General features: G+C 55.3%; 1 protein-coding gene across 1 annotated transcript in view; it reads left to right on the top strand.

The window, feature by feature from the left end:
• Kmt2d (lysine methyltransferase 2D) overlaps window positions 1-18,049 on the top strand; it is a 38,948-nt gene that overhangs the window by 5,876 nt on the left and 15,023 nt on the right. The window contains 30 exon segments of the mRNA XM_036207810.1: window positions 267-432; window positions 526-640; window positions 772-929; window positions 1,094-1,239; window positions 1,376-2,863; window positions 2,956-4,064; window positions 4,480-4,590; window positions 4,889-4,999; window positions 5,858-5,962; window positions 7,022-7,203; window positions 7,392-7,556; window positions 7,645-7,754; window positions 7,848-7,895; window positions 8,465-8,686; window positions 8,909-9,028; window positions 9,118-9,222; window positions 9,452-9,582; window positions 9,670-9,817; window positions 9,984-10,049; window positions 10,228-10,338; window positions 10,521-10,658; window positions 10,754-10,838; window positions 11,069-11,310; window positions 11,403-11,476; window positions 11,692-11,742; window positions 11,830-13,644; window positions 13,743-13,925; window positions 14,001-14,137; window positions 14,343-15,285; window positions 15,287-16,190. Coding sequence (XP_036063703.1) covers window positions 267-432; window positions 526-640; window positions 772-929; window positions 1,094-1,239; window positions 1,376-2,863; window positions 2,956-4,064; window positions 4,480-4,590; window positions 4,889-4,999; window positions 5,858-5,962; window positions 7,022-7,203; window positions 7,392-7,556; window positions 7,645-7,754; window positions 7,848-7,895; window positions 8,465-8,686; window positions 8,909-9,028; window positions 9,118-9,222; window positions 9,452-9,582; window positions 9,670-9,817; window positions 9,984-10,049; window positions 10,228-10,338; window positions 10,521-10,658; window positions 10,754-10,838; window positions 11,069-11,310; window positions 11,403-11,476; window positions 11,692-11,742; window positions 11,830-13,644; window positions 13,743-13,925; window positions 14,001-14,137; window positions 14,343-15,285; window positions 15,287-16,190 — 9,489 coding nt within the window.

Here is an 18,049-nt window from a genome sequence, read left to right as displayed (position 1 = left end):
TCCACCAAGCATTCTTCCAAGTCTGGAATTACATAGTCCTTCTGTCCCAGTAGGGTAGATGCAAACTTTGTGAGTACAGGGGCTTTGCCTATATTTATTTACTCCGCTGTCTGCTGTGCCTAAAATAGTACCTGGCATGTATTTGATAGGCACTTGGTGACTTTTTTATTCTGTGTCCATGAAGGGCCTGGTAGCTATCTACCACTGTGCTCCGTTGTATGAGCACCCCACAGCTGACCTACACTGTCCCTTCCTTCCTGCTGCAGAGGAGGCTCGCTGTGCAGTGTGTGAGGGGCCAGGGGAGCTGTGCGACCTCTTCTTCTGTACCAGCTGTGGGCATCACTACCATGGAGCCTGTCTGGACACTGCTCTGACTGCCCGCAAGCGCGCCGGCTGGCAGTGTCCTGAATGCAAACAGTGCCAAGCCTGCAGGTAAGAGGGTGAGGGCAGAAGCGTAGCCACACGCAAACTGTGAGCCGAAGATGCTGTGAGAGAGGATCTCATAATGTGTCCTGTACCCCCCAGGAAACCTGGGAATGATTCTAAGATGTTGGTCTGCGAGACCTGTGACAAGGGACATCATACTTTCTGCTTAAAGCCACCCATAGAAGAACTGCCTGCCCACTCCTGGAAATGTACGGTGAGTGTCTTCCAATGCCACCTCCTTCAGCAGCTCCAGAGCTGCCCTGCGCTTGCCTGCCGGCCGTGTGTTCGTCTCTGCCCTGCACTGTGGTCTGACTAGTGCCCGTCTCACCCGCTTGCTTCCCCTAGACATGCCGAGTGTGCCGGGCCTGTGGGGCGGGCTCAGCAGAGCTGAGCCCGAACTCTGAGTGGTTTGAGAACTATTCACTTTGTCACCGATGTCACAAAGCCCAGGGAAGTCAGCCTGTCGTTTCTGTTGCTGAGCAGTGCCCACCTGTGTGTAGCAGGTAAGTGGCATAGACTGAGGCCGGGGTGGGACACCAGAAGGGGCCATGGGAAAAGGGGACAGTCAGCAGCGTGATCCACAGGATTTATGCCTCGCCCCAGGACGCTCTCTAGGGGTTGTCAGCTGGTGAGAGCCACAGTGCCTGCTCCCCTGTACCCTCTGCAGATTTTCACCCCCAGAGCCTGGTGATATCCCCACTGATGAGCCCGATGCTCTGTACCTTACATGCCAAGGGCAGCCAAAGGCTGGGCACATGACCTCTATGCAACCCAAGGAACCGGGGCCCCTGCAATGTGAAGCCAAACCACTAGGTGAGTAGAGTTTAAAGGTCCCTGAAATTAGTCTTTTGTTCTGTGGCAAGAGACAGTTTTTGCTTTGCCTCAGACCCTGCACTTTTTGTGGAGTCAGATCTGAGCTAGGTAGGAACAGAATATGTTGTGTCTACAGGGAGAGCAGGGACCCAACTTGAAGCCCCGTTGGAGGCTCCCCTAAACGAGGAGATGCCACTGCTGCCCCCTCCTGAGGAGTCACCCCTGTCTCCACCACCCGAGGAGTCACCTACATCTCCACCACCCGAGGCCTCACGCCTGTCCCCACCACCTGAGGAATCACCTGAATCGATGCTACCTGAGACATCACGCCTATCCCCACCGACTGAGGAGTCTCCCCTTTCTCCACCACCTGAGGAGTCTCCTTTGTCTCCCCCACCCGAGGCCTCACCTTTTTCTCCTTTGGAAGAGTCAACCCCGTCTCCTGCACTAGAGATGCCCCTGTCCCCACCGCCTGAAGCCTCACCCCGGTCTCCACCATTTGAGGAATCTCCTCTATCCCCTCCACCTGAGGAATTGCCCACTTCCCCACCACCTGAAGCTTCTCGCCTGTCTCCGCCGCCTGAAGAGTCACCCATGTCCCCTCCACCTGAAGAGTCACCCATGTCCCCACCACCTGAGGCATCTCGTCTGTTTCCACCATTTGAAGAGTCTCCTCTATCCCCTCCACCTGAAGAGTCTCCTCTGTCTCCACCTCCGGAGGCATCACGCCTGTCCCCACCCCCTGAGGACTCACCCATGTCTCCCCCACCTGAGGACTCACCCATGTCTCCCCCACCTGAAGTATCACGCTTCTCCCCGCTGCCTGAGGTATCACGGCTGTTCCCACCACCTGAGGAATCTCCCCTGTCCCCACCACCTGAGGACTCTCCCACCTCACCTCCACCTGAGGCTTCACGACTGTCCCCTCCCCCTGAAGACTCACCGACTTCACCACCACCAGAGGACTCCCTCATGTCCCTACCGGAGGAGGAGTCACCCTTGTCCCCACTGCCTGAGGAACCGAGACTCTGCCCTCAGCCCGAAGAACCATACCTGTCTCCTCAGCCGGAGGAGCCCCAACTCTGTCCCCGGTCTGAGGAGCCACCCCTATCTCCACAGTCTGAGGATCCATGCCTGTCCCCTGTGCTTCAGGAACAACATTTGTCCCCTCAGCCTGAGGAGCCACACCTGTCCCCTCAGCCTGAGGAGCCACACCTGTCCCCTCAGACTGAGGAACCACACCTGTCCCCTCAGACTGAGGAACCACACTTGTCCCCTCAGACTGAGGAGCCACACCTGTCCCCTCAGACTGAGGAGCCACACCTGTCCCCTCAGACTGAGGAACCACACCTGACTCCCCAATCAGAGGAGCCTTGCCTGTCCCCCAAGCCTGAGGAATTATACCAGTCTTCTCGGCCTGAAGAACCTCCTGAGGAACCAAGCCAGTGCCCTGCACCTAAGGAGTTGCCCTTGTTTCCCCCAGCTGGGGGGCCACCTTTATCCCCCATGCTTGGAGAGCCAGCCGTGACTGAGCCTGGGGACCCACCTCTGTCCCCACTTCCTGAGGAGCTGCCCTTGTCCCTCCCAGGGGAGCCAGCCTTGTCAGCACAGCTGATGCCACCAGGTAAGGAGATGTTGATGTCCCCTGTCTGGGCCAGTCTTCACCCTTTATGGCACATCTAATCTGAGAGTCTCTCTTTTTCTCTTATCCCTCAGATCCTCTTCCTCCTCCGCTCTCACCCATTCTCCCAGCTGCGGCTCCTCCAGCCTTGTCTCCTTTGGGCGAGTTAGAGTACCCCTTTGGTGCCAAAGGGGACAGTGATCCCGAGTCCCCATTGGCTGCCCCCATTCTAGAGACACCTATCAGCCCTCCACCAGAAGCTAACTGCACTGACCCTGAGCCTGTACCCCCAATGATCCTTCCGCCATCTCCAGGCTCCCCAATGGGACCTGCTTCTCCTATCCTCATGGAAACCCTCCCTCCACCTTGTTCTCCGCTCCTCCAGCATCCCCTGCCTCCTCCAGCCTCTCCTCCTCCCCGATGTTCACCTCCTGCTCTGCCGCTGTCTATCCCCTCCCCACTGAGTCCTGTGCAGAAGGCAGTGGATGTCTCAGATGATGCTGAGCTGCAGGAGATGGAGACTGAGAAAGGTCCAGAACCTGAGTGCCCAGCCTTGGAACCCAGGGCCACCAGCCCTCTGCCATCCCCTATGGGGGACCTTTCTTGCCCTGCCCCCAGCCCTGCCCCTGCCCTGGATGACTTCTCTGGCTTGGAAGAAGACACAGCCCCTCTAGATGGGACTGATGCCAACACTTCACAGTCACAGACTGGACAGACCCCTGGCAGTTTGGCTAGTGAACTTAAAGGTTCTCCCGTGCTCCTGGACCCTGAGGAGCTGACCGCTGTGACCCCTATGGAGGTCTATGGCCCGGATTGCAAGCAGGCAGGGCAGGGCTCACCCTGTGAAGAGCAGGAGGAGCCTGGTGCACCAGTGGCCCCTATGCCACCTATTCTCATCAAATCAGACATTGTTAATGAGATCTCTAATCTGAGCCAGGGCGATGCCAGTGCCAGCTTTCCTGGTTCAGAGCCCCTCCTGGGCTCACCTGACCCTGAGGGGGGCGGCTCCTTGTCCATGGAGCTGGGAGTGTCTACAGATGTTAGTCCAGCCCGAGATGAGGGCTCCCTGCGCCTCTGTACCGACTCACTGCCAGAGACTGATGACTCACTGTTGTGTGACGCTGGGGCGGCTATCAGTGGGGGCAAAGCGGAGGGTGACAAAGGGCGGCGGCGCAGCTCCCCAGCCCGGTCCCGGATCAAACAGGTAAGAGGCTCCTCGGCCATTGGATGTCGGTTACAGCCCTGAGCTGCCTTTGCATCTGACTTTCTGCAGTCTGGATTCATACGGAGATCTTTTAGTCCAGCTTTGCCTAGCTGACTCCTGTGCATAGAGGAGGAAATGATTTACCCAGGTCCACGGTCCCTTAGAAATAGAATTGGGACCCAAAGATTGGTCCTCTCGAGTTATTTCGCTATAGTTTTTGTCCTTACCCACATTCTCCATTCTTGGACGCAGAGATTGGCTGGTCACTACTTGCTGCTGTTTGGAAACTGGGCTTTTCCCCTGTCCTCTAAGTGGGACCTCTAGGTCTTTTTTTTCCCTCCTCTTGGTCGTCCTTCCCTCCAAGCCTGTGGGCCCAACATACTTGGCCTTGTAACGGTTCTCTTCCCTCACTTAGGGTCGTAGCAGTAGTTTCCCAGGAAGACGCCGGCCTCGTGGAGGAGCACATGGCGGACGAGGGCGAGGACGGGCTCGACTGAAATCCACCACTTCTTCCGTCGAGACCCTGGTAGTAAGGACAGGCTTTGCAACCCCTTCCCCCTCCAAGCATGCTTCACATGCTGCTTCAGAGTTAAACACGCTTAAAATCCTGTCAGCCCTTTGCCTGATAGTCCAGGGCTTGATGACTTGGCCCTGGGGGTTCTTGAAACTTGCTGTTGGGCCCCAGCTGGGGAGTTGGAGTGTTCTGCCTCTCAGGCCTTCATCTTAGCCAGAAATTCACACCTCTTTCCTGGGTATGGGGGAGAGGACAGCTTAGCTGGGGTAGGTTTCTCTTCTTCACTTTCTGCGGCTTTCTCCTTATGAAGGTGGCTGATATTGACAGTTCTCCCAGCAAGGAGGAGGAGGAGGAGGAGGATGACACCATGCAGAATACAGTGGTTCTCTTCTCCAACACGGACAAGTTTGTTCTGATGCAGGTACCACACTGACCAGGGATGGCCCAGCTTTAGCGGGGAGAGTGGGCATGCAGAGCTCGCTCTGTGTGTGTGTGAACGTACTTTGCTGAGAGGGTGGATGGGAAAACCAGGGACCCCCTTTGCTTCCTGGGATACCGAGCTAATGAGGAAGTGGGTGGCGAATGCCCAAATAGTGCAGAGGGCAGAAATGTAGTCTAGGGAGCCTGTGTATGTTGCCACCTAATCTTGAAACTGCTGTGCTTTTTGTCACATACAACTCTTACCAGAAAGTCTTTATCCTGGCTTGTCTTCCTGTGACTTCTTATATTTACTGATGCCGCACTGTATTTCTGGTTACTTGACCAGGCCAGGAGGGGCATCCTAGGGAGTTGCATCTTTTGTGAGTTGAGTGGGAGATGCAAGGGTCCCCTGGTGACCTATAAGTGTCTTAATACTTTGACATGGGCTTCTGATTACCTCCCTAATCTTTGGCTGGAACCTGGGGTAGCGAAGAGACTTATTTGCAGGGCTAGGTAGGTGATTTAGGAGTAATGTTTGCTCTGCATTACAGAGGACCTGAGTTTAAATCCCAGTATTTATTAAAAGCTGGACATGGCTGTACATGCCTGTAACCTCAAGTGTGAATGGGGAGGAGACAGGGTGGATCCCAGGAGCTTGTTGGCTAGCCAGCTTAGTTGGGATTGTTAGCTTCAGGTTTGTGGAGAGACCATTTCAGACAAAAAGCCTGGAAAGTAATAGAAGAAACCCTTGACTTCTTCCATATTACCCCTACCCCCATACAGAGAGAGAGAGAGAGAGACAGAGACTGAGGCAGGGGCAGAGGTATGCTTGGACGTTGGGGTTTCTGTGTTTCCACAGGACATGTGTGTGGTGTGTGGCAGCTTTGGCCGGGGGGCCGAGGGCCACCTCCTGGCCTGTTCCCAGTGTTCCCAGTGCTACCACCCCTACTGTGTCAACAGCAAGGTGAGTTTAGGGCCCAAGATGGACGGGCTGCAGTCAGGGTCAGTCCTCTGTTACCTAGTCCCCATTCTTGCCACACTATTTTTTTTATTATTTTATGACGTTTATCTGGTGTGGGGGATTGCAGGGGGAGTGCATGTGTCAGAGTGTAATTGTTGAGGTCAGAGGGTACCTTATGGCATCATTTCTTTCTTTTCACCATGTTGATCCCAGAGATCAAACTGAGGTCATCAGACTTGGTGGCAAGGGCCTTTACCTGCTGAGCCACCTCATCAGCCTGACACACGATGTCTTAAGTGGCTGTGGTTCTTGGAAGTCACTGATTACTTGTCAGTGCCATCATACTTGGAGAAAAGTGCCTGGGAATTCAGGGTGAACTTTGTAATTTCTTTGCATAGACAAAACTTGCTGGTGGAATTCAGTCCATTGTATAAATGCATGCTGACACCTTTACTAGTAGCACACATGGTATATGGCCAGGAGTGGAGGTGTATGCCTTTAGTGCCAGCCAGAGGCAGGCAGATCTTTTGGGAGTTTCAGATGAGCTTGGTCTGTATAGTGAGTTCCAGGACAGCCAGAGCTGTATAGATAAGACTCTGTTTCAACAAAACCATAGTGTAGTCTGGAGGTAGATCATAGAATCAAAAGCGTAACTGCACATCCACAAATAGATAGCAATTCTTTAACCTTAGGCATAATCGATCCTTTGGAGTTTTTCCAAAACTATTCCTTTATTAATTAATCCACTGCTGTCATTTACTAGCTTGTTTTACTAATAGGTTCTAAAGGTAAAGAAAAGCTGAAGGAAATGAGCCTTGATCTGTCATCAGTTGGGTGGGGGGTGCTGCTTAGTAAAGGATGTATAATTCATTCTCAGAGTGGGGCTGTGACCACGTGAGGTTGTTGTCTGTTCAGCAGAGATCCCAGGAGCCTCTGGAGACTCACCTTTGGGGGCAAAGAGTGCTCTGTACAAATCTCTCTGCTTAGAGGTCTGGCCTTCAGCCATATAAGCCCTGTGCTTCCCCCACCCCAACACACCTGAGGCATCTCTCTCTGTACCAGATCACTAAGGTGATGCTGCTAAAAGGCTGGCGTTGTGTGGAGTGTATCGTGTGTGAGGTTTGCGGCCAGGCCTCTGACCCTTCGCGCCTGCTACTCTGTGATGACTGCGACATTAGCTACCATACATACTGCCTGGACCCTCCTCTGCTCACCGTGCCCAAGGGTGGCTGGAAGTGCAAGTGGTAAGGAGCCTGGGAGTCTTTGAAGGTCCGACAGGAGGTGGTGAACGGGCCTGAGATCCAGTTAGAAAAGATGCAGTGTTGAATGTGGGATAACCTGTGTTTAGGAAACCAGATTGCTGGTTTGGTACTCAATGGTAGTACCTCCGGGAACCTAGGTTAGATGCTGAAGGTCCTTCTGCTTCTCCTAGGTGTGTGTCTTGTATGCAGTGTGGGGCCGCCTCCCCTGGCTTCCACTGTGAATGGCAGAATAGTTACACACATTGCGGGCCCTGTGCCAGCCTGGTGACTTGTCCTATCTGTCATGCCCCCTATGTGGAGGAAGACCTGCTAATCCAGTGTCGCCACTGTGAACGGTGAGGGCGTCCCTTTCTCCTCACGCCTGCGCCATGTGCTGGCATTGGCTGCCTTTGCCTGTGCTTATCCCTGTCTTCCTCCTCCCAGGTGGATGCATGCTGGCTGTGAGAGCCTCTTCACAGAGGAGGAAGTGGAGCAAGCTGCTGATGAAGGCTTCGACTGTGTTTCCTGTCAGCCCTATGTGGTGAAGCCTGTGGGTGAGTGTCGGCGGGCGCCGAAGAAGCAAAGAGGACGGTGTCTCTTGCTTTGGGACAGTGCCCTGAGCTGCCTGTGGTCTGTCCTTCTCACAGCACCTGTTGTCCTCCCAGAATTGGTACCAGTGAAGGTAAAAGAGCCAGGTAAGTCCCAGAGAGTCCGAATACCCAACCCAGCTAAGACCATCTCCTCTGCTCCATCCTCAGGGTAAATGGCCTACACCTAAGGCCACTTACCAAGTTAGTGGCAAAGTTATGGTTAGAACCAAAGCTATCTCCAGATGTGGTCCTTTTGCCAGGCAAGTCAGCTTCTCCACTACGAGAATTTCATTCAAGAGAGCACACCTTTCTTCTTACAGAAGGGGACAAGGGCACCCTTTCTGCCCCAATGTGGGCACCACTCTTGGAGTCTAGGGTACTCTGTGCTGGCATTCAGCAAGTAGAGTCCTTCCTGTCCCTTGACAGCTTGAGATTTCATTGGGTGAACCCGTGGTTAGTAGGTTCTGGACACAGCTAGGTTTCTGCACTAACAGACTCAGGTCTGGATCCCTCCATCACTGTTGGGGCCTCCGATGGCTGTTATCCAGCCCTGGGAGTCTGACTGGACCTGTCTGTCACTGCTTATGTCTCAGCTGGGAATAGGGGTTGAAATGTGGAGTTTTGGTTCCTCTGGGCCTCTGTCCAGGGGTCATATGTTCTTCCCTGTTGTCCAGAGCCCCAGTTCTTTCGCTTCGAGGGTGTGTGGCTGACAGAAACTGGCATGGCGGTGCTGCGTAACCTGACCCTGTCACCACTACACAAGCGGCGCCAGCGGCGAGGACGGCTAGGCCTCCCAGGCGAGGCAGGGCTGGAGGGTTCTGAGCCCTCAGATGCCCTTGGCCCTGAGGACAAGAAGGATGGGGACCTGGACACTGACGAGCTGCTCAAGGGTGAAGGTTGGGCTGGGGAATCTCAGAGAAAGGCAGATAGTGGGAGAAGCCCAGCCCATTGGAGTTGGGATGTTGGGTAGGGCTCCATAGCCACTGCTGGTCAGCCTCTAGCACTGTTGGTCTTGCTCAGGTGGCCCTGTGGCAGGTTGCTGGGTTCCCTCATGCAGGATGACAAGGATTCAAGGACCCATTCCTCTGACCTGCCTCCATCTCTTGTGTTCCATGCAGGTGGTGTGGAGCACATGGAGTGTGAAATTAAACTAGAAGGCCCTGCCAGCCCTGATATGGAACCTGGCAAAGAGGAGACAGAGGAAAGCAAAAAACGCAAGCGCAAACCCTATCGGCCGGGTAAGGCCCTGGAGTGGGGTTGTGAGGCAGTAAGAGGCCACTCCCCAGGTCTCTAGTGGCTTCTCGTTCCTAATTCTGATTTCTCACAGGCATTGGTGGTTTCATGGTACGACAGCGGAAAACTCACGCGCGTGTGAAAAGGGGGCCTGCTGCACAGGCGGAGGTGTTGAGTGGGGATGGGCAGCCCGACGAGGGTGAGATGGGTGAGGGCACCATGGGGTCTGGGAAGAAGGTGGGGATCACAGCACATGGGGCAGTGCCAGTGAGACTAGGGTGTGAATTTACTTCAAGGGAAGAGTGGGCGGAGGAGGGTCTACCTGGTTGGGGAGGAGTAGGTAGGGAGAGTCGTCCCCCCCGCCCCCCAGTTGACTGTGGCATGCCTGGTATCTCCAGAAAGTATGAGCCCTTCCCCTTTGTCCGTAGTGATGCCTCCTGATCTGCCCACAGAGGGCTCTGTGGAACCAAGCCTTGCTGAGGGAGATGAGAAGAAGAAGCAGCAGCGGAGAGGGCGGAAAAAGAGCAAGCTGGAGGACATGTTCCCTGCTTATTTGCAGGCAGGTTTCAGACTCCCTAGGGCAGGCGAAGGGCGGGTCTGCACCCACAGGGTATCAAGAAACCATTTCTCTTGACTCCTCCTGCAGGAAGCCTTCTTTGGGAAGGAACTGCTGGACCTGAGTCGGAAGACCCTTTTTGCAGTTGGGATGGGCCGGCCAAGCTTTGGATTGGGGACTCAAAAGCCCCGGGGGGATGGAGGTTCAGAGAGGAAGGAGCTCTCTGTCTTGCACAAAGGTCAGTTGATAGAAATGACATGTTCTGGGCTGTCTAGCCTACCTTTCTGCTTCATAGTTGGCAGAGGTGTCTAGGGGAGGGCTGGTCAACCAAGGTTGGGCCAAGGGCCCCATTCTGGGCGCCAGGTGTCACTCATCTCTGATTGGAGTGGAACTGTTGCTCATAGGAGATGATGGTCCAGATGTTGCAGATGAAGAGTCCCGTGGGCCTGAGGGCATGGCTGATATACCAGGTGAGGGCTGCTGGGGGAATTGGGGCCTGTCTTGGTTTTGCTTATTATCGGTTGGCTCTGCTCCTGAACACTGCCAGAGCTGGAGCCTGGACACTGTTCCATGCCTCTTGTGGTTCGTATTGGCCTGTGTGGTACCTCCATGCCTCTGTGACTGGTGGTTTTCTTCTGGAAGTTGCAGGGCTTGAGGATGGGGGTGTAAAGGCATCGCCAGTGCCCAGTGACCCTGAGAAGCCGGGCACCCCAGGTGAAGGAATGCTTAGCTCTGACTTAGACAAGATTCCTACAGAAGGTAAGGCTTGCCCGAGGTTGTCTTCTGTACAAGGGTCCTCCATGGGAAAAGAAGGTCCTGTCTGTGGAGCTGCCCTAGACTGCTGTGGTGGGAGAGTCCTGGTTACCCTCCTTGGCCATGACCATTTGTAGATCTGTGGTGTCATGTGAACCTCATACTCAGCACTGTGTCATTTCCCACAGAACTGCCCAAGATGGAGTCCAAGGACCTGCAGCAGCTCTTCAAGGATGTGCTGGGCTCGGAAAGAGAGCAACATTTGGGCTGTGGAACTCCTGGCCTAGAAGGCAGTCGTACACCACTGCAGAGGCCCTTTCTCCAAGGTGCTTAAAACAGGGGGCTGATGCCAAGTCGCCAAGCCAGCCTGCCCCTGAGTGGGCTGTTGCTCCTTCCCCCGCTGATCCTGGTGTTCTTGCAGGCGGACTCCCTTTGGGCAGCCTCCCGTCCAGCAGCCCAATGGACTCCTACCCAGGCCTCTGCCAGTCTCCCTTCTTGGATTCTAGGTTGGTATCTATGCTTAACTGTCATGGGTGGTCCCTATTGGCCTTTCCCTCTGCATGGTCCCTGCCTCGCCTCCTTTTGACTCTGAGCCACTGAAGAGACAACTCCCTTGCTCTTCCTACTCCCTTTTTAGTGGCCTTCCTCAAGAGCAGTGACTTGGGGTTCTGGGCGGTTGGTTTGGGGTGGGTCTTGAAATCCTTACCCTCTGTGACTCTCTGCCCCTGCGCCCCAGGGAGCGCGGGGGCTTCTTTAGCCCAGAACCCGGTGAGCCAGACAGCCCTTGGACAGGCTCAGGGGGCACCACCCCCTCCACTCCCACCACCCCTACCACAGAGGGTGAGGGCGACGGGTTATCCTATAACCAGCGGAGTCTGCAGCGTTGGGAAAAAGACGAGGAACTGGGCCAGCTCTCCACCATCTCACCTGTGCTGTATGCCAACATTAACTTTCCTAATCTCAAGCAAGATTACCCAGGTACCTCTGGGCGAGGCGAGGGCAAGAGAAACAACCTGGCAGGTGGAGGGTCACCTGCCAAGCCTCCTCTGACTTACCGTTCTGCTCTCCAGACTGGTCTAGCCGATGTAAACAAATCATGAAGCTCTGGAGAAAGGTTCCAGCTGCTGACAAAGCCCCCTACCTGGTAAGACAGCTTGGGCCAGCCTGAGAGCTGACGTGGAAGCATCTGGAGGGTGTCATCTCAGTTCCTTCTCCCCTCCCGACCCTCTTCTCTTGTCTCCTGTCATCCCTAAAGCAGCCGGGTTAGGAAGGACTGAGTTCTGAGGAGGCAATGTGGCAAGGTTGGGGGCTGGGCTTGAGGCTAAGCACAAAGCGCTCTGTTGTGTCCTTGTCCCTCAGCAAAAGGCCAAAGATAACCGGGCTGCTCACCGCATCAACAAGGTGCAGAAGGTGAGTGGGTGGTTGTTGTGGGGTGGGGGGCCGTGGTGGTCTTCCTCAGGAAGCAGAGTGACTGATGGACTTGGTCTCCCTCTGTAGCAGGCTGAGAGCCAGATCAACAAGCAGGCCAAGGTGGGCGACGTGGCCCGTAAGACTGATCGACCGGCCCTCCATCTCCGCATTCCCTCCCAGCCAGGGGCACTGGGCAGCCCGCCCCCTGCTGCGGCCCCCACCATTTTCATTGGTAGTCCCACCACCCCTGCTGGCTTGTCTACCTCTGCCGACGGGTTCCTGAAGCCACCAGCGGGCACAGTGCCCGGCCCTGACTCACCTGGTGAGCTCTTCCTCAAGCTCCCGCCCCAGGTGCCCGCCCAAGTGCCTTCGCAGGACCCCTTTGGACTGGCCCCTGCCTACGCCCCGGAGCCCCGCTTCTCTGCGGCACCACCCACCTATCCTCCTTACCCAAGCCCCTCTGGAGCCCCTGCCCAGCCCCCGATACTGGGCACCACAACTCGACCTGGGACTGGCCAGCCAGGGGAATTCCACACTACCCCACCAGGCACCCCCAGACACCGGCCTTCCACGCCTGACCCCTTCCTCAAACCCCGTTGCCCCTCACTGGACAACCTGGCTGTGCCTGAGAGCCCAGGGGTAGCAGGAGGCAAGACTTGCGAGCCTCTTCTCTCACCCCCACCTTTTGGGGAGCCCCGGAAGACCCTAGAGGTGAAGAAGGAAGAGCTTGGGGCACCCTCTCCTGGCTATGGCCCCCCAAACCTGGGCTGTGTCGACTCACCCTCCTCAGGCCCCCAGCTGGGTGGCCTGGAGTTAAAGGCACCTGATGTCTTCAAAGCCCCCCTCACCCCTCGGGCATCTCAGGTAGAGCCCCAGAGCCCGGGCCTGGGCTTACGGGCCCAGGAGCCACCCCCTGCCCAGGCTTTGGCCCCTTCTCCTCCCAGCCACCCAGACGTCTTTCGTTCTGGCCCCTACACTGACCCCTATGCCCAGCCCCCATTGACTCCTCGGCCCCAACCACCACCCCCTGAGAGCTGCTGTGCCCTGCCTCCTCGGTCACTGCCCTCTGACCCTTTCTCTAGAGTGCCCGCTAGTCCCCAGTCCCAGTCCAGCTCCCAGTCCCCACTGACCCCGCGTCCTCTGTCTGCTGAGGCTTTCTGCCCATCCCCTGTGACCCCTCGCTTCCAGTCCCCTGACCCTTATTCTCGTCCACCCTCACGCCCTCAGTCCCGTGACCCCTTTGCCCCATTGCATAAGCCACCCCGACCCCAGCCCCCTGAAGTTGCCTTTAAGGCTGGGCCCCTAGCCCACACTCCGCTGGGAGCTGGGGGCTTCCCAGCAGCCCTACCCTCCGGCCCAGCAGGTGAGCTCCATGCCAAGGTCCCAAGTGGACAGCCTCCCAATTTTGCCCGTTCTCCTGGGACAGGCGCATTTGTGGGCACCCCATCTCCCATGCGGTTCACTTTCCCACAGGGGGTAGGGGAGCCTTCCCTAAAGCCCCCTGTCCCTCAGCCTGGTCTCCCTCCACCCCATGGGATCAACAGCCATTTTGGGCCTGGCCCCACCTTGGGGAAGCCTCAAAGCACAAACTACGCAGTAGCCACGGGGAACTTTCACCCATCAGGCAGCCCCCTGGGACCCACCAGTGGGCCCACAGGGGAGGGCTATGGGCTGTCCCCACTGCGCCCCGCGTCAGTCCTGCCGCCCCCCACACCCGATGGACCCCTCCCCTACTTATCCCATGGAGCCTCACAAAGGGCGGGCATCACCTCTCCAGTGGAAAAGCGAGAGGACGCGGGAGCTGCAGTGAGCGGTGGCTCTTTGGCAACTCCTGAACTCCCAAGTACCCAGGATGCAGGCATGTCTAGCCTCAGCCAGACGGAGCTGGAGAAGCAGCGGCAGGTGAGCGGACGGCCTAGACCTGTCCCACCATGCTTCTGACCCCTCCCCCAGCCCTGTGAGTAGAATGGAGTGGGCTTACTTTTCTGTCTTCTGGACAGCGCCAGAGACTACGGGAACTGCTGATTCGGCAGCAGATCCAGCGTAACAACCTGCGGCAGGAGAAGGAAACAGCTGCAGCAGCTGCAGGAGCAGTGGGGCCTCCAGGCAACTGGGGTGCTGAACCCAGCAGCCCTGCCTTTGAACAGCTGAGTCGAGGCCAGACCCCTTTCACTGGGTCCCAGGTAGGTGGATTGGCAAGGGTGGTGGGGCCAGCATACTGAAGGTGGCTACACCTTCATCTACTTCTGTCGTTTCAGGATAAGAACACTATCCTGGGGTTACCCTCAAGCAAGCTAGGTGGTCCCGTCCTGGGACCAGGAGCCTTCTCCAGTGATGACCGACTCTCCCGGCCACTTCCACCAGCCACGCCTTCCTCTATGGATATGAACAGCAGGTGAGGTTCAGGGTAGGGGTGGGGGAGAGAGTGTGTGTGCACGTGTGTGTAAAGAGAGAATGGGACAGGTTTTACCGTCACTGTATTCTGTCCCTGTCCTCATCTCTTTCCCTCATTGTTTCTTTTGCCCTTCGTCACTGTCCTAAGCCTCTCTTCTGGGCCTCCATGCTCATTGCTTCTCACTGACTGCTGAATATTTTTCCAGGCAACTTGTCGGAGGCTCCCAGGCCTTCTATCAGCGCACACCCTATCCTGGGTCCCTGCCTCTGCAGCAGCAGCAGCAGCAGCAGCAACAACTGTGGCAGCAGCAGCAGCAGGCAACAGCAGCAACCTCCATGCGACTTGCTATGTCTGCTCGATTTCCATCCACTCCTGCACCAGAACTTGGCCGCCAGGCACTAGGCTCCCCCTTGGCAGGGATCCCCACCCGCCTTCCAGGCCCTGCTGAGCCCGTGCCTGGTCCAGCTGGTCCTGCTCAGTTTATTGAGTTGCGGCACAATGTGCAGAAAGGACTTGGACCTGGGGGATCTCCGTTTCCTGGTCAGGGTCCCCCTCAGAGGCCCCGTGTTTATCCGCTTGGCGAGGAGCCCCACCGACTGGCTCCTGAAGGTCTCCGGGGCATGGCTGTTTCAGGCCTTCCCCCACAAAAACCCTCAGCTCCACCAGCTCCCGATTTGAACAACTGCCTCCAGCAGACCCCCCATACCAAGGGTCCTGCCCTACCAACTGGCTTGGAGCTGGTCAGCCGTCCACCATCAAGCACTGAACTTGGTCGCCCCCCTCTGGCCTTGGAAGCTGGGAAGTTGCCTTGTGAGGATCCTGAGCTAGATGATGACTTTGATGCCCACAAGGCCCTAGAGGATGATGAAGAGCTGGCTCACTTGGGTCTGGGTGTGGATGTGGCCAAGGGTGATGATGAACTGAGCACCCTGGAGAACCTGGAGACTAATGATCCCCACCTAGATGACCTCCTCAATGGAGATGAGTTTGACCTGCTAGCGTACACTGACCCAGAGCTGGACACCGGGGACAAGAAGGACATCTTCAATGAGCACCTAAGGCTGGTGGAGTCAGCAAATGAGAAGGCCGAGCGAGAAGCCCTGCTGCGGGGGGTGGAGCCAGGGTCTTTGGGCTCTGAGGACCGTCCTCACCCCTGCCACAGAGAACCCTGAGCCTCGCCTAACATCTGTGCTCCCTGAGGTGAAGCCCAAAGTGGAGGAAGGAGGACGTCATCCTTCTCCTTGCCAATTCACCATTAACACCCCCAAGGTGGAGCCAGCACCTTCGGCCGCTCCCCTCAGCCTGGGACTGAAGCCAGGTCAGACTGTGATGGGCAGCCGGGACACTCGAGTAGGTACAGGACCATTCCCCAGCAGTGGGCAGACCACAGGAGGAACACCAGCTCACTTGCTGAACCCCAGCTCACTGAGTGGCCCAGGTGGAGCCTCCCTTCTGGAAAAATTTGAGCTAGAGAGTGGGGCTCTAACCTTGCCCAGTGGACACACGGCACCTGGAGATGAGCTGGACAAGATGGAGAGCTCACTGGTAGCCAGCGAGTTGCCCCTGCTCATCGAGGACCTGTTAGAGCATGAGAAGAAGGAGCTGCAGAAGAAGCAGCAGCTGTCAGCACAGCTGCAGCCTGCCCAGCAGCAGCAGCAGCAGCAGCAGCAGCAGCAACAGCAGCATTCCCTCCTTCCCACGCCAGGCCCTGCACAGACCCTGCCTTTGCCACATGAGGCTGGGCCCCCACAGCAGCTTGCTCTGGGGCTTGGAAATACTCGACAGCCAGGTTTGGGCCAGTCACTGATGCCTACCCAGTCCCCAGCTCATGCCCTTCAGCAGCGCCTGGCCCCATCTGTGGCTATGGTGTCTAACCAAGGGCACATGCTGAGTGGGCAGCAAGCAGGGCAGACAGGCCTGGTGCCCCCACAGAGCTCCCATCCAGTGTTAGCACAGAAACCCATGAACGCCATGCCAGCTTCCATGTGCATGAAGCCCCAACAGCTGGCAATGCAGCAGCAACAGCTGGCTAACAGCTTCTTCCCTGACACAGGTAACTTCACATTGGCGTGGTTAAGTGTGATGCTGGTTATCATTGAGTGGGCACCGAGTGTAGTGCCCTCAGAGAAGCCATAGTTAAGGGAGACAGGACACCACAAAGTATTATAGGCAGAAGCAGTGGGACTTTGGAGAGGAAAGCTGGATTAATGGTTGAAGCCCGATGAGCAAAGGCTCTATGTCTGTGGTGAAGTGAGAGATTAAATGAAGCCATAGGGCAGGAAAATCTATGGAGAGCAATGAAAGATATGGCACAGAAGGGTGGGCACTGCTGTTAGACATGGCACAGGAGAGCGGGCACTGCTGTTAGACATGGCACAGGAGAGCGGGCACCGCTGTTAGACATGGCGCAGGAGGGCAGGCACCGCTGTTAGATATGGCGCAGGAGGGCGGGCACCGCTGTTAGATATGGCACAGGAGGGCGGGCACCGCTGTTATTTTGGAGAGGGAGGAAGGGGGCCAAATTGAGGAACACCTCACACTGCATTTATTGAATAGTCTTTATTGGACATTGGTTGTTTGATTTCATCATAACAGATTTGTTAAATGGCTACTGTAGTTGTCTTTGATTACCAAAGATTAAACAGGCATAAAAACTAAATAATGTGTCTAAGATTTTACAGGTAGCAGAGCCAGCTCTGAACTTAACAGCCTTAGAATTAGTCCTTTATAAAGTTGAGAGTCAACCGGGCGGTGGTGGCGCACGCCTTTAATCCCAGCACTCAGGAGGCAGAGCCAGGCGGATCTCTGTGAGTTTGAGGCCAGCCTGGGCTACAGAGTGAGTTCCAGGAAAAGGTGCAAAGCTACACAGAGAAACCCTGTCTCGAAAAACCAAAAAAAAAATAAAGTTGAGAGTCAGTTTTCTGAGCCCTAGTACTTGAGAGGCAGAGGCAGGAGGATCTCTGAGAGTTGAAGGCTAGCCTGCTCTACATAACTAAATTCCAGGATGGCCAGGGCTACTTAGGCTGTCTCTCAAATAAATAAACCAATTAATTAATTAATTAAAGCAAATAAATAAAAGCACCCCAAAACAAAATATAGGATTTTAGGAAGGTTTGAGTTTTTTTGTGGTTATTTCTTTATGGTTTATTTATTAAATTTTGAGTCAGAGGATAAAAGTAGAATGGGAAGTGAGTTAGGGTCTCATATATTCCAGGCTATCCTCAAATTTGCTATGTAACTGAGGATGAAGATGACATTAAATTTAGGATTCTCCTGTCTCCTTATCAAGTGCTGGAATTACAAGCATATGCCACCATACTTGGTTTATTCTGGTTTGTTTTGTTTTTTTGAGGCAGTGTCTCACTACATAGCACAGGTTGGCCTTAAATTCAAAAATCTTTGTGTCATAGCCTCTCCCAAGTGCTGGGTTTACGGTTGTATACCATTCATTGTGCCTAGTTATTTTTTGTTACTTGACTAGACTGGCAGGACAATGGGTTATTTATTTATTTTTTTGCCAGAGCTGAGGACCAAACCCAGGGTCTTGCACTTGCTAGGCAAGCGCTCTACCACTGAACTAAATCCCCAACTCCTGTTTTGTTTTTTGAGACAGGGTTTCTCGTGTAGTTTTGAAGCCTGTCCTGGATCTCACTCTGTAGACCAGGCTGGTCTTGAACTCACAGAGATCCACCCGGCTCTGGGATTAAAGGCATGAGCCACCACTGCCCGGTTTAGGTGATGTTTTTACATCACAAACAGTGCTATTGTCTAGGGCTTTGTCACAGAGCCTATGCCTTGGGTTCTTGAGCTGGCTTAGTTGCAGAGTACCTCTTTGAAGAGTACTATCTGCTCACAGCATGCCTTCATTCTTGTCACGTGATGATCTTTTAGAGTATCATGAAGTAGGCAGAG

This window comes from Onychomys torridus, chromosome 16, assembly GCF_903995425.1.
Source record: "Onychomys torridus chromosome 16, mOncTor1.1, whole genome shotgun sequence".
In the NCBI taxonomy this organism is placed as follows: Eukaryota; Metazoa; Chordata; class Mammalia; order Rodentia; family Cricetidae; genus Onychomys; species Onychomys torridus.
Note: the sequence above shows the minus strand (reverse complement) of the source record. Positions and strands in the feature narration are given on the sequence as shown.